Raw genomic sequence first — 15,204 nt, 5'->3', positions numbered from 1 at the left:
TTATTCCCTTATCATCTCCTTAAAGTCTCTGAGAGAATTTCTCCCCCTGAACCATTACAGTGTCTTCATCAAGTTAAAACAATCATCCTAAATAACAGAATGAGGAGAGGTAGGTGGCAAATAATAAGGCAGAGTGATAATACATGTACTGTCTTCGGGACAGAAGTGTGGTGAGGCCTATAGGAGAAAAGTGGAGTTGGGGCTGCTCAGTGTGGAAGATAGTCTGAGAAACTGGCCATAGAGCCCTTGACTGGAGCCTGAGATGCTTGCCTGCTTAGAAAGCATTTCAGTGAAATTAAGTTTCAAGGGAGAGTGAAGCGGAAGGGAGAGTTAAAAAGAGATTTCTCCTCCAGAGAGTCAAATGTCAGAGGGACTCAAGACAATTTCAAGGTATACTCATTTCCACTGAATTTTTAAAAAAAATTTTTTATTGATGTATAGTTGATTTACAGTGTTGTGTTAGTTTCAGGTGTACAGCAAAGTGATTCAGTTATTTATATATATATATATGTATATATATATATATGTATATATAATTTTTATATATATAAATTCTTTTTCAGATTCTTTTCCCTTATAGGTTATTACAAAATATTTATAGTTCTCTGTGCTATGCAATATGTCCTTGTAGGTCATTTATTTTATATATAGTAGTGTATATATGTTAGTCCCAAACTCCTAATTTATCCCCAACCCCTTTACCCTCCACCGAATTTTCAATTGAGTGATAAGTTTTAAAAGGTTGTAAGAAACAGAAACAGACTCACAGACATAGAGATCAGACTTGTGGTTGCCAAGGGGAGGGAGGAGGGAGAGGGATGGACTGGGAGTTTGGGGTTGGTAGATGCAAACTATTACATTTAGAATGGATAAACAGCAAGGTCCTACTGTAGAGCACAGGGAACTATATCTAATCTCCTGCGATGAACCATAATGGGAAAGAATATAAAAAAAGAATGTCTGTATGTGTACAACTGAGTCACTTTGCTGCACAGCAGAGATTGGCACGACATAGTAAATCAACTACACTTCAATAAAAAAAAATTGTTTTATATAAAAGGTTGTAAGGATGGATTTTAGTAGACTTTATGTTACAAGGATTATAAAAGAATAAAGCTTAGAGATCTTCAAGAAATGGTGTCAGCTATCTATTCTCTCTGGCTCCGTGGCAGTGGTGGCCTTTGTCTCCTCCCACCCACCCCGTGGTTGCCACAGACCTCCAACTGGAGGAAGAGTCATCAGGGCTCTTGGTACCATCCAACATTTGACAAGCTGAAGGATGCTCCATGAAGTACTGACCTGGGGTCCAGAACTACGAAAGGAGCCTCTCCTTATGGAGAGATGCAGGGATTGGGCCAAGGCTAAACTCCTCTAACTTCTATGTTGTTGATGACTTCTTTTTCTCTTCCTTAGTTAATAGGGAAAGGGAATTTGGAGATGGAGGGGCAGAAACACCTGAAGTCTGAGAGGAAAGGTGAGTGTTCATGCATGTCTTGGAATACTTAAACTTCAAATGTCCAAGAAATAGTTCTTATACTAGAAGCAAGAGTAAGAGCAATGAGAACAGACCATAACAGTAACCACAGAAGAATAGGATAGTGTGAAGCAACCTGCACCATGAGGCCTGCAGCTGGCTCAGGAAGAAATGCAAACACAGGGTTGGATGTCATTGGTAGGTGAGTGTGTACTCCCATTCCTGAATATCCCCTCTTCCCTTTCAGGACTGAAAAGCTCCTTCTCTCTCTCACTGACCTTCAACTCCAGACTAGCCCCTCATCCTTCCCTGGTGATGTATGCCATTTTTCCCGGCGGAGGTGTTATAGCAGACAAAATTCAGTTCTCGGTGGAGATGTGCTTTGACAATCAGGTAAAATGGCAGTTGAAGAGGGTGAGGGAAATGTCTGGACATAGAGAGAGAGCCTGTGTATGCTGGGGTTGGAGATAAGGCAGGGGTGGGGAAAGAAGGAGTTAATATTGAAGCTGGATATCATGTTCTCTATCTTTCGCATGGTCTGTTGAACTCTCCCGCTCTCCCACTTCTTTTAAAAGGTCATGCTGGGAAGTCACATGTTCTGTATAGCTATTCTACAAATTCTCTTTCTTTCTACTTTCTGTCTTTGAAACTTTCTACATTATTCTACCGTGCTGCTTAGTTTTTCCAATTGTATTACAAGACACTGTTTCTAAAGGGCAATACTTTACAAAGAAAAATCAGTATAAAAATGAGGGAGTGAGCTGGGGACCATACTTAGGGCATATGGGTGATGACTGTTTCTCCTCCTCTCCAGGCTGACCTGATCCCCACATTATCCTTTTCTCTTCCTCAGGTTTCCCTTGGCTTCTCACCTTCCCAGCAGCTTCCAGGAGCAGATGTGGACCTGCAGCTGCAGGCAGCTCCCCAGTCCCTGTGTGCGATCCGGGCCGTGGATGAGAGTGTCTTGCTGCTTAGACCAGAGAGTGAGCTGAGCAACAGCTCTGTGAGTGGTCTGCTGACGTGGTGGCAAGAGGGAGTCACCAGAGAAGACAGACTGACAGCATCAGAATTAAGAGATGGATTCCAGGCAGTGGGAAAGAGAGTCTCAGGGAAATATTGCATCTCCACAAGGTGGTAGCAAAGCTGGTGTGGAAATGAATGTAGAAATGATGATATGGGGACTTCCCTGGCAGTCCAGTGGTTAGGACTCTGTGCTTTCACTGCCGTGGGCCCAGGTTCAATCCCTGGTCAGGGAACTAAGATCCTGCAAGCCACGCAGCTCGGCCAAAGGAAAACAAAAAAGAGAAAGAAATGATGATTTGAGAAGGACACGGTTAATACGGTCACAGCGATCAGTATCAGGAAAGATGAAATAGGAGATAAGGGTGACAGATTATGAAAAAAGATGAACTAGAGGAAGGGTTTATGATGGAAGAAATTCTGGAATAATGAAGAGAAATAATACAAGAGCAGCAAACTGTGCCACCAGAATGAGAATCTGAGAGAAGTTTCTCAGCTGATTTCACTATGTCAATATTTTATTTTCTTAAGAAAAAAAAATTTATTGTCTTTTCTCAGGTCTATCATATGTTCCCCTTCTGGTACGGTCGCTACCCCTATCAGGTGGCTGAAGATGACTGTCCAGGGTTTGCCCCATGGGAGTTTTCCCAGCCCCGCATTGGTGCAGTGCCCGAGGAGCGTTGGGGCAGGCAGTCTTACATATTGAGGCCTCGGTTCTCTGAAAGCATAGATCTTTTCCGTTTTTACCAGGTAAATATTCTTACCCATTTTGTTCTCATAGAAACAATTGTGGTGGGAGGGGGAAAGGAAAGCCCACATCTAATAAAGTGGGCAGAGTCATATGGGCACTGGCAGGGGCAAAATCTTGAAAGAAACTCCTGACGGGTAAGGCAGCCTCACTTGGTCCTCATGCTTGTAGAAGTCACCTACTGTCTGAGGCTATACACTAGTCCTCTCTCTGGGGTCTCCAAACATTGACTTCCATGGGATCAGCCAAGAAGGAAAAAAAAAAAAAAATGAAGAGAGGTAGACCAGAAGTCTCTCTTATGACAGATACTGCACCTATTTTATCCACAGAAGTTTGGGATGCTTTAGCCCACATCTGACCAGGAGGTCTCCGAGGTCAGGAAGTGGGTCTTGTTCATCTTTGTATTCTCTATAATGCCTGATCCTTCATAATGCTCAATATATTTTTGTTGAATTGATTGAGCTGATACGGTCTCTGCCCTTAGAAAGTTCAGTCCAAATCAAATAATAAGGATACAGTTACTAATGTTTGGAAGAAGTATTAAACATACTGAACGATGAAATAAGTGGAATACTACTGTTCAGCCAAAAAAAGAATGAAATCTTGCCATTTGCAACAACCTGGATGGACCTTGAGGGCATTATGCCAAGTGAAATAAGTCAGACAGAGAAAGACAAATATCGTATGATCTCACTTATATGTGGAGTCTAACAACAACAACAACAGCAACAAAACAGGCTCATAGATACAGAGAATAGATTGGTAGTTTCTAGAGGTGGGAGGTGGAGGGGGGTAAAATGGGTGAAGGTAGTCAAAAGGTACAAACTTCCAGTTATAAAATACATAAGTCTTGGGAATGTAATGTACAGCATAGTGACTATAGTTAGTGATACTGTATAGCATATTTGAAAGTTGCTAGAGAGTAGATCTTAAAAGTCCTCATCACAAGAAAAAAAATTTTCGTAATTATATATGGTAATGGATGTTAACTAGACTTGTTGTGATCATTTTGCAAAAACGTATGTATATGTGTGTATATACATATGCATAATACATCTCTCTCTCTCTCTCTCTCTATATATATATATATAAACACAATGAAATAAGTTTAATTGAAAAGCTTTCACACTAGATGGGATAGAAGTGAACCAATCTTGGTGGCTGAGTATTGGTCTCACAATTAATAGGCAAAGAATGTGTTAGTTTAACCCTTTGAGGGTGAAATTTCAAGGCAGTAGCCCTTGTAGTAAGGGAGAGGACCCCCTTAACTCTTCATTCTCTGGTCCCTCTGGTGTGTATCAGGATGTGGGCCTGAAAATACTGTCCAACGCCGAAATCAAGAAGCCAATAGATTGCCGTAACCTAATTCCAGAAATCGCAGTTCCAAGGACAGGTAAGCTGCCTCTGTGGCTTGCAGATTCACTGAGATACTTAGCATCATGGAACTCTGAAAACTCCCTCTTTGCCTCCTATTCTTGCACTGAGCCAGTAGCCAGAATGATAATGGATTGTGGGTTGTAGATGAAGGCAGTTTCCCTAGGATCTCACTCTCTCTCTGTCTCTGGGGAGGGCTTTTGAAGCCTGAAGCCCTTATCTACTCATTCCCTGGCCAGACGTCCATGTCTGTCATTTCCCGATAGCCTCATGACCAGTCAGTTCCTCAGTGGTCCTTCCTCCTCATCTCTCTCTCTCTCTTTTTTTAAACTAATTAATTAATTTATCTTTTTATTTTTGGCTGCGTTGGGTCTTCATTGCTGCTCATGGGCTTTCTCTATTTGCGGCGAGCGGGGACTACTCTTCGTTGAGGTGGCTTCTCTTGTTGCGGAGCATGGGCTCTAAGCGTGTGGGCTCCATTAGTTGTGGCACGAGGGCTCAGTAGTCGTGGCTCTCGAGCTCTAGAGCACAGCCTCACTAGTTGTCCTCATCTCAGACTGGATGTTCTCTGCTTCCCTCTGAATTTCTTGCTGGTTTTCTCTCCACCTCAGTTTATCACATGACATAAGTCTTCTGCTTTTTCCCTTGTCCTTGGTCTCCTTAGAAACCTCTTACACTCACAGGAGACCACCAGTTCAGCCAGAGGATTCTCAGGTTCGCCAGTACTTCCCGGAGACTTGGCTCTGGGATCTGTTTCCTGTTGGGTAAGTGATGCCTAAAAGGTATAACAAAATTATATATACCGTGTAGATTCAGCAGAGAACTGACTCAGATAATTTCTAATGAACCTAAGTCTCAAGCCAAGAAGGTTTAATGGGGATATGAGAACGTGTTTCTTTCCCTGGATTCTTCAACAGTTATATACAATCACTCAAAACAAATTCCCACGTCTTCACATTTGCACAGTGCAGACAGTGCATTCTCACTGCAGGGCCACACAAACGGAAAGGCACATCTTGATACTAGTTTGGCTCTTGCCCACTGCTTAGTGCCTCATTTTGACAAACCCTAAGAAGGCATATTCTCACCGATTCAGAGGGCCCTGGGCTCTCTTACAGGTATGTTTGCACACAGATGCCCACCCACACATGCTCCCCTCCTCACATCCTCAGACACCCCCGCTTCTCCCATACTTGTACATCCTCACTCGAAGATTCACACTCTGAGATTCATGTGGGCCACCATTTCGGTTGCCTTTTTGCTTTTTCCCCCACGCACAACAGCAACGAAATATTCACTTCTGCAGACAAATTTGTAGCTTAATTCCCAAATGCCTTTCTCCTGCTGTCTGCTTCACCTGGGTTCTTGTATTCTCACAGTAACTCAGGGAAGGAGTCTGTCCGCGTCACAGTTCCTGATACCATCACCACATGGAAGGCCATGACTTTTTGCACTTCCCAGTCCAGAGGCTTTGGTCTTTCACCCACTGTTGGACTGACTGCCTTCAAGCCATTCTTTGTTGATCTGACTCTCCCTTACTCGGTGGTTCGTGGAGAATCCTTTCGTCTTACTGCCACCATCTTCAATTATCTGAAGGAGTGCATCCGGGTAAGAGCTGGGGATGCAAGAAGCAGGTGTCAGTCCCTAAAGTGGAAGCGTACCAATTTTCCCTGAGAAAGAAATGAGATGTCGGTGTCTCTGCGCCCATATTTCCCTAAACCTCTGTGTATTGTCTCCTTTACTCCGACCCTTTATCACTCAAATATCCCCTTCAGGTTCAGACTAACCTGGCTAAATCAGAGGAGTACCAGGTGGAACCAGGGACAGACTCTCAGGCCTCCAGCTGTCTCTGTGCTGATGAATCAAAATCCTATCACTGGAATATCACAGCTGTCAAACTGGGTAAGAGAAGGAAGTGGCAGATGGGCAAGGAAAGCACAGAGACTTGAGAACTCTACCCTTTCCTCTACTGTATTTGCTTTGTTTTCTCTTTCCTCTTCTTTGTATCTGCCTCTATTTTTCTCCCTTCTAAGTCTACGTTATAAAAAAATAAGCGAATATTCTTTGGTAGATGACCAAAACATTATCCACACTGGACTATTTTGAGAGTGAAAGAGGGAGATTTTAATATTTACGCCAGGACAAGAGATATGTTACTAGTCAAATACTTCCTATGGGCCAGGCACTGTCCTAAGTGTTTTACATGAATTAACTCATTTAATCATCACAATAATCCTATGAGATGTCATTTGCTCTTGGATTAAGTCCTTGCAACTCAAAGTACAGTCTTTGGGTGTATTAGTTATCTACTGCTGCTTAACAACCCTAAAATTTAGCAGCTTAAAAGAACAAACATTTATTATCACACAGTTTCTGTGGGTCAGTAATTTGTGCAGTTTAGCTGGTTGCCTCTTGCCCAAGGTCTCTCATGAAGTTCAGCCAGGGCTGTGTTCTCAACCAAAGACTTGCCCAGGAGAGAACCCATGTCCAAGCTCATTCCAAAGCCTTTGATCCTCATGGACTGTTAGACTGAAGGCTGCAGTTCTTGGCCTCAGGTGTTGGCTAGTGGCCTCCTTCAGTTGCCCATCACATGAATGTCCCCACTGGGCTGCCTCATGACATGACAGCTGGCTTCCTCCAGAGTTTGTGGCTTGAGAGGAAGAGTGCACCTGAGACAGAAGCTGCAGTCTTTTTTATAACCTAAGCTCAGCCGTGACATCTCATTGCTTCTGCCCTATCCTCTCCATTAGAAGCGAATCACTAAATCCAGCCCACAGGCAAGGAGAGGGGATTACACAGCAGTGTAAATATCAGGAGGCAGGGATCACTGGGGTCCCTTAGAGGCCACCTACCGCAGAATGTGGGCCCCACCCCGGATCTACTGAAATAGAGTTTGTATTGTAACAGACAAGAGCCTCAGGTGATTTGTATGCCGTTAAGTTTTGCCGTTAAGTTTAAGAAGCACTAGTCTAGAGGGGAAGAGACCTCATTGGTACCTCTGCCAATAGGGCTGATGTCTTCCTTTTGCCCTCTTTCTTCTCAGGTCATGTAAACTTCACCATCAGCACTAATATTCTGGACGTAAATGAACTCTGTGGGGACCAGAAGGGGTTTGTTCCAGAAAAGGGCCAGAGTGACACACTCATCAAACCAGTTCTGGTCAAGGTGAGTTTTCTGCAGGCCTAGCTTCAGAGGTAGAGGCAGCAACCAAGCCAGGGATGTTCATTGTGTGTCTAACCATGTCAGTTAGTCTCTTGCAGCAGTCTTACTCCAACTGCAATCAGGCAGCTCATCTTTATCCTTCCCTGACCCCCTTCTGCCCTTAACTACTTGCTTAACCCATACTGATGGTCTATGGAAGTACCTAATACAGTACCTGTTACTTTGTAGACACTCAATGAATGTTAGTTTCTCCTAAGAAAATCCCTAATGTCATCATTCGCTGCTTCCTGTCATCATGAACCCCATTGTCAATCCTGTCTCTTAGAAGTTTCCTAAACTTATCCTTAGCTCTAGCACAGAAAGAATTTTACTGAGAGACCCCTCCCTGGGTTGAAATGGAGTCCTTCTGAATGTCAAAGAGAAGCTCTGTTCTCTCCAGTTCTGAGTGAAGCCCTGGAGCGCAGGCAGGGCCTCTTCTCCCCGTTTCCCTTCCCCTTCCTGTTCCTTCAGTGCCACCTGCCCTGATACTCATCTATGTTTTTTCACCCATCCTTGTCTCTCTCCATGTCAGCCGGAAGGAGTCCTTGTGGAGAAGACACACAGCTCACTGTTTTGCCCCAAAGGTGGGTGAACACAGAGAGGGGTTGGTGTGAGAATTCCCTTAGCAACAGGAGATCTTCTTAGGCAAAAGGAGGAATATACAGGACAAGAAGAAATAGGAGAGTCTAGGGGTGCCATTCCCAATGGGGCCAAGTAGCTGAAAGGCAGGATGAAGAAGAGAAAATGTACAGCACAATTCTGTCTCTCGCTGGAATTTATTTTCAGCAAAGAGCGCTGTGAATAGGGTAAAACAATCTACCTCCAACCCACGGAAAGCACTGGGTATAGAAAACCCTGGATTATGGCAATTATTTCTGTGGTTTGGGTGTGAGAACCCCCACTATTTCCACCTTTTATGGTTTTACCTTTTCTCTGCCCCTCATAGGAAAAGTGGCTTCAGAATCCATCTCCCTGGAGGTCCCTGTGGATGTTGTTCCTGATTCAGCCAAGGCTTATGTTTCTGTTCACGGTGAGCAACCAGAGATTCTTGGCTCAAAAAGGAAAAATGGGGCCAGAGGCTGCCAAGGTGTGGCATGGGTTGAGGCCTATGGCCCTACCTGGAGGAAGGTATGGTAGATTAGAAGTGATGAAGGAAGAAGAGCTTCTTTTACAAAGTGGGCAAATACAGCCTGTGCGGTACAGATGGGATTAGATAGACGTATACTCTGGTTAAAAACAGAAAAGAGTCTGGGCAGGAGGAAGTTAAAGGTCGTTGAAGCTTGATATGTATTTAGGTTTAGGTCTATAAATTGGGTGGAGGGGAGACGAAATGTTTGTGGGAACCATTTAAAAATGAGGACTTCATATATTTGAATACAGGTTTGGGAAGATTCAACCATATTTACATAGGACATGCCACTTCTTTAGGCAAGGAGAGGGAGCAAATAGAAGAACATGAGCTTGAAAGTTGTATCAAACTGGCTTAGGATCCCAGTTCTGCCATTTAATAGCCATGTGACCTTGGATAAGTTAATGAACAATTTCGGGGCTTCCCTGGTGGCGCAGTGGTTGAGAGTCCGCCTGCCGATGCAGGGGACACGGGTCTGTGCCCCGGTCCGGGAAGATCCCACATGCCGCGGAGCGGCTGGGCCTGTGAGCCATGGCCGCTGAGCCTGCACGTCCGGAGCCTGTGCTCTGCAACGGGAGAGGCCACGACAGTGAGAGGCCCGCGTACCGCAAAAAAAACCCCCAAACCCCCCCGCCCCGCAAAATTTCGATCCTTCTTTTCCCTTCTGTAAGATGTGCGCTGCAACGGGAGAGGCCACGACAGTGAGAGGCCCGCGTACCGCAAAAAAAACCCCCAAACCCCCCCGCCCCGCAAAATTTCGATCCTTCTTTTCCCTTCTGTAAGACAGTGATAATAACCTACCTTTCAGGATTGGTGTAAAGATTAAATACAATAAATTTCCCAGCACAATATCTTGCACATAGTAGAAGGCCTATACACGTTAGGTTCTTTCTGTACTCTAACCCCCTACCCACATCCCTTCCAGGTTAAAATGTCTCCGTTTTGGCTGTATTTGATTCATACCTCTGGTACAGCACTCACCTCACTGTATTATAGCTCACTGTCTGTCTTTCTTCCACACTGCATTGAGGGATCCTTGAGGACAAGGGCCATGTCTTTTTCATGTTTGTTTTTAGTACAGTTCCTGCAGTTGACTTTCAGTACATATTTGCACATTTGAATTGAGCTCAATGACTAAAATGCAGATGTTCATGAGTCACTTATGTCGCGCTTACTGGCTTGTGAAGTAAATGGAGGGGTCAAGAGACATAGCATGGAAAAGCGTATCAGGAGTGTGTGTGTGTTTGGGAGAGACTTGGTGATTTGGAGGGTGATGTATTTATATGCAGTGGAGGCACTTAGAGATTGAGGCTAAGCATTGCAGGTTTTGTTACAAACCTCATCAGCTTCTTAAAAGCCATGAACGCCCTCAGGTGGCCTACATACCTCTCTGTGTACTCCAGCACCTTGTACATACCCGATATTATATATGTTATACTTGCTTATAATAAATTAGCATTGCAATGTATTGTAATTGTTTGCCCCCGCCCCTGCCTATGGGCTCTTCGAGGAGGAGACTGTTGTCCCCAAGGTCACAGAGTAGGGACTCACTAAATGATAATGAATACGTGTTTGTTAAATGTATGATAATAACTCTTAAGGGTTCCTTCTTCTGCCACCACCTTCTTTCCCTCTCCTTTTGGATCCCAGGGGACATCATGGGCACAGCCCTGAAGAACCTAGACAGTCTGGTGCAGATGCCAATGGGCTGTGGGGAGCAGAACATGCTCTTGTTCGCTCCCATCATTTACGTCTTGCAGTACCTGCAGAAGACAGGGATGCTGAGTGAGGAAATCAAGTCTCGAGCAGTGGATTTCCTGAGGCTAGGTGCGTTGGTTCACTCTTTCTTCTTGGACACCTTGTCTAGCGCCTATGATCGGTGATAAGACTCAGGGAATTTCAGCCCCTGAAGTGTCCCTCATCCTTGAAAGCCATGGGGGTGTTTTATGAAGTTATCACTGTCATCTAAAACCACATCTGGCTTCCCAGGGTACCAGAGGGAGCTGATGTACAAACACAGAAACGGATCCTACAGTGCCTTTGGGGAGCAGGATGAAAATGGAAACACATGGTAATGTTGCCCAGTTCCCCATGAGTTCTGTAGCCCAGAGCATAATTCCTGAACCCTCTGGAATTATTCCTCTACCTCTCCCCTTAACCCCATTCCTTCTTGCTTTCTATCCTCTACCACTTTAATACTGTTTATTTCAGCTTCATGTATGGTCAAGCCCCTTACTCTTCTCTCTGACCTTGTACCTCCCAGTTCTTGTCCCCATGAATGCCAATTAATGCCTCCCTTTTCCAAGCTTCCTATGGCATTATGTTTCTTCAACTCCCCTTCTGGAGCCATTCAACAGAATAAACTGTAGAACTGTTGCACCCTCCCCTGGAAATCCACCCTCAGGCCACATTTCCCTCTTCACCCATACAGGCTGACAGCCTTTGTCACCAAATGCTTTGACCAGGCTCAGAGATTCATCTTCATTGATGACAGGAACATCCAGAATGCTCTCTGGTGGATGGAGGGAAACCAGCTCTCCAATGGCTGCTATGCCAACGTGGGAGAGCTCATTCACACAACTATGAAGGTGCGGACCTGCCCAGGGGCCCACAGTCCACTACTGTGTCTGGGAGGAACTTGTACCTCTGAGTGAGCAGAATCAAGAGAGCACCAGCCTGAGAGTCAGTGCTTCAGGTCTCAGGCCTGGCTCTGGGTGACCTTGGTCAATATTCTTAACCAGTCTGAGCATTCAGCTTCCACATCTGTAAAATGAGAATATGTACTAGAATATGGTTCTCAAAGTATGGTCCCCAGATCAGCAGCATCAGCACCACCTGAGAACTTGTTTGAAATGCAAATTCCTGGGACTTCCCTGGTGGTCCAAGAGTTTAAGACTTCGCCTTCCAGTGCAGCGGGTATGGGTTCTATCCCTGGTCTGGGACCTAAGATCCCACGTGCCTTGCGGCTGAAAAAAACAAAACATAAAACAGAAGCAATATTGTAACAAATTCAATAAAGACTTTAAAAATCTTTTTAAAAAAAATCACAAAAATCTTGAAAAGAAAAGAAATACAAATTCTAGCTCTCACCCCAGACCTACTCTGAGGAACTCTGGGAGTAAGGGCAGCAATTGTGTTTTCACAAGCCCTCTGGGTGACCCTGATACTTGCTAAAGTTTGAGAACCACTGGACTAGAAGATCTCTGAGCCTTTTGCTATTTCCCTAAGTCTGAAGCAAAGCCATTTCCTCTGGTGGGGACTCCTAGACAGCCCAGTGTCTTTTGTAAGGGGTTTACTCTCTGGCAGGCACTAAGTACTCTATCTGATATTCATATTTAATGTGTACAGCAAATCAACATGCTAAGCACTGGCATATCATTATAAATTGCATTTTACAGATGAAGAAACTAGGTGCAGGGGTTAAGTAAACTGCCTGAGGTGAATGCTAGTGGGCGGCAGGACTGTAATTTGAACCACAGCACTTGGATTCCAGGGGCACTGTTCCCGCCCATTCACTGCACTGCCTGACCTTTCCCAACACAGCAAGGTGTCGGGGTGCGGGCAGCTTGTTCAATTCAGAGCAGACCGAGTGAGAGAAAGACTGTACCAACTTTCCTAGAGGAATCATTATTGCTATTCCAGGACCTGGATTAAAAATCTTGAGCACTGGGACTTCCCTGGAGGTCCAGTGGTTAGGACTCTGCACTTCCACTGCAGGGGCATGGGTTCAATCCCTGGTCTGGGAACTAAGATCCTGCATGTTGTGCGTTGCAGAAAAAAAAAAAAAAAAAAAAAAAAAAATTCAATTAGAAAAAGTCTTGAGCATTGAAAACCAAATCTCTATATGATTCATTAGTGTTCCTTATGCAGGATCTTCCCAGTGTCCCCCATATGGGGGAGTAGTACAAGCCAGGATGTGACTAGAACAAGATCCTAGAGGTTTTTCTTCCTCCTGTCTTACCAGAGCCAGCCAGTCTCTCAAGAAACCCATCATTTATGTTGTCAAGCTTGGTGGTTCGGTCCTTATCGGGAGCTCCAGAGTTAAACCCACTGGGTTCAAATCCCAGTCCTTCAGCTTATTAGTTGTGTATTTTTTTTTAATATAAATTTATTTATTTTATTATTTTATTTTGTTGGCTGCATTGGGTCTTCGTTGCTGTGCGCGGGCTTTTCTCTAGTTGTGGCGAGCGGGGGCTACTCTTCGTTGTGGTGCACGGGGCTTCTCACTGTGGTGGCTTCTCTTGTTGCGGAGCATGGGCTCTAGGTGCGCGGGCTTCAGTAGCTGTGGCTCACGGGCTCTAGAGTGCAGGCTCAGTAGTTGTGGTACACGGGCTTAATTGCTCTGCGACATGTGGGATCTTCCCGGACCAGGGCTCGAACCCTTGTCCCCTGCATTGGCAGGCAGATTCTTAAACACTGTGCGACCAGGGAAGCCCACAGTGTGTATTCTTGAACAAACTATTTATCCATTTTAAGTGTTGGTACTCTTATCTATAGAACAAAGACAGTAATTTAGATTACATATATATATTTTTTTAAATTGCTAATATCCTTCTGTGAAAGGCATTAATCAAGGAAGGTGTTACCTATTCTCCCCTGGAGAAGAAGCTGGGCTTTATGCCACTCGAGGGGAACGTCCATTTGGGGGAAGCTCAGATTCAGTAAAAAATCTGAGAATAAGAGATTTTCTCCTTACCCCACCTCCCCGCCCCGCTTTTTTTAAACCTGTTATCCTTCCTAACACCTTATCTTGGGTTTCCTAAATACCCACTCAGAGCTGAAGACCTCATGTTACTTCTTGCAGGTTACCGTATAAGGCTGTGCAGTTATTGAAGTCCAGCCAGTTCTCCCCTCCACTGTGTGTCTTGGAGGCTTGGGGCTGCGGTCAGTCTGTGGAAAGGAGCACTTTAAAAAAAAAAAAAAATTTATTTATTTATTTGCCTGTGCCAGGTCTTAGTTACAGCACTCAGGATCTTTGTTGCCACATGCGGCATCTTTAGTTGAGGCATGAGGGATCCAGTTCCCTGATCAGGGATGGAACCCGGGTCCCCTGCATTGGGAGCTCGGAGTCTTAACCACTGGACCACCAGGGAAGTCCCAGGAGTGCTTTTAAAAAAAAAAAAAAAAAAATTCATCCGTTCAGAGGGGACACCTTTTTGCAATGTGCATGCAATTCTTCATGTGCTGGCTGCTGCCCTGACTTCCTATCTCCGTTTCCATCCAGGGTGGAGTTGATGACAAGGTCTCCTTGACTGCCTACATCACGGCTGCGTTGCTGGAGATGGGAAAGACCACAGATGTGAGTTTCTCTAGCTCCTCCCCTTGACACTCTCCTGATATGCCTGTTTCTAGAGAAAGTCACCTCTTTTTGTCCCTAGCCAGCCTTTTAAACTCAAAAGAGGATATGATGATTTCCTTATCACTGCCCCTTTTAAAAGGAATGCCTTATAAATTCAGTTCTTCATCTTCACTTTTTAGGACACGATGGTGAGTCAGGGTCTGGAGTGTCTCAGGAGTTCCGTCTTCACCACCAACCCCTACACACAGGCCCTACTAGCTTATACTTTCACTCTGGCTGGGGATACGAAGATCAGAAACATTCTTCTTGAAAAGCTAGATCAACAGGCTATCATCTCAGGTATGTTGGTCATGTTAGGAATTTTTTGCTTTCTTGTTTTTATTTTATTTTATTTTATTTATTTATTTTTGGCCATGCTGTGTGACTTGCGGGATTGAACCTGGGCCCACCGCAGTGAAAACGCTGAGTGCTAACCACTGGACCGCCAGGGAAATCCCAGGAGTGTTTTGAAATTGTGAAAATATGTGAAAAATTTCCCTAGTCTCCATAGTCCCACATATATTCAATTCTAGGATTCATTTTAGTAAAAGTTAAGTCATAAAATCATTGTTAACAGTTTTGCGGGAAAGCCCCTGAAAGTCCTCAAAGGCATGTTATATTTTTAACATGAAGGGAAAATAGATGGTAGAAGTTAGTCAGAAAACGTATTGGCATTGGAGAACCACCCTTTTGCAGATATTTAACAATTCTTTGGTGTAAAATCATGGATTTTGGGCTTCCCTGGTGGCGCAGTGGTTGAGAGTCCGCCTGCCGATGCAGGGGATATGGGTTCGTGTCCCAGTCCGGGAAGATCCCACATTGCTGCGGAGCGGCTGGGCCCGTGAGCCATGGCCGCTGGGCCTGCCCGTCTGGAGCCTGTGCTCTGCAACGGGAGAGGCCACAACGGTGAGAGGCCCGCA

At 44.8% G+C, this 15,204-nt stretch overlaps 1 protein-coding gene across 1 annotated transcript in view; it reads left to right on the top strand.

The window, feature by feature from the left end:
• Nucleotides 1–15,204, top strand: part of A2ML1 (alpha-2-macroglobulin like 1) — a 45,758-nt gene that overhangs the window by 16,720 nt on the left and 13,834 nt on the right. The window contains 16 exon segments of the mRNA XM_007469361.1: nucleotides 1,414–1,474; nucleotides 1,722–1,867; nucleotides 2,328–2,477; nucleotides 3,053–3,244; nucleotides 4,545–4,648; nucleotides 5,303–5,380; nucleotides 5,996–6,224; nucleotides 6,392–6,518; nucleotides 7,660–7,781; nucleotides 8,350–8,401; nucleotides 8,764–8,847; nucleotides 10,597–10,773; nucleotides 10,936–11,017; nucleotides 11,378–11,534; nucleotides 14,171–14,245; nucleotides 14,425–14,584. Of these exon segments, the coding sequence (XP_007469423.1) occupies nucleotides 1,414–1,474; nucleotides 1,722–1,867; nucleotides 2,328–2,477; nucleotides 3,053–3,244; nucleotides 4,545–4,648; nucleotides 5,303–5,380; nucleotides 5,996–6,224; nucleotides 6,392–6,518; nucleotides 7,660–7,781; nucleotides 8,350–8,401; nucleotides 8,764–8,847; nucleotides 10,597–10,773; nucleotides 10,936–11,017; nucleotides 11,378–11,534; nucleotides 14,171–14,245; nucleotides 14,425–14,584 (1,996 nt within the window).

This window comes from Lipotes vexillifer, unplaced genomic scaffold (assembly GCF_000442215.2).
Source record: "Lipotes vexillifer unplaced genomic scaffold, Lipotes_vexillifer_v1.1 scaffold395, whole genome shotgun sequence".
NCBI classification, from domain to species: Eukaryota; Metazoa; Chordata; class Mammalia; order Artiodactyla; family Lipotidae; genus Lipotes; species Lipotes vexillifer.
Note: the sequence above shows the minus strand (reverse complement) of the source record. Positions and strands in the feature narration are given on the sequence as shown.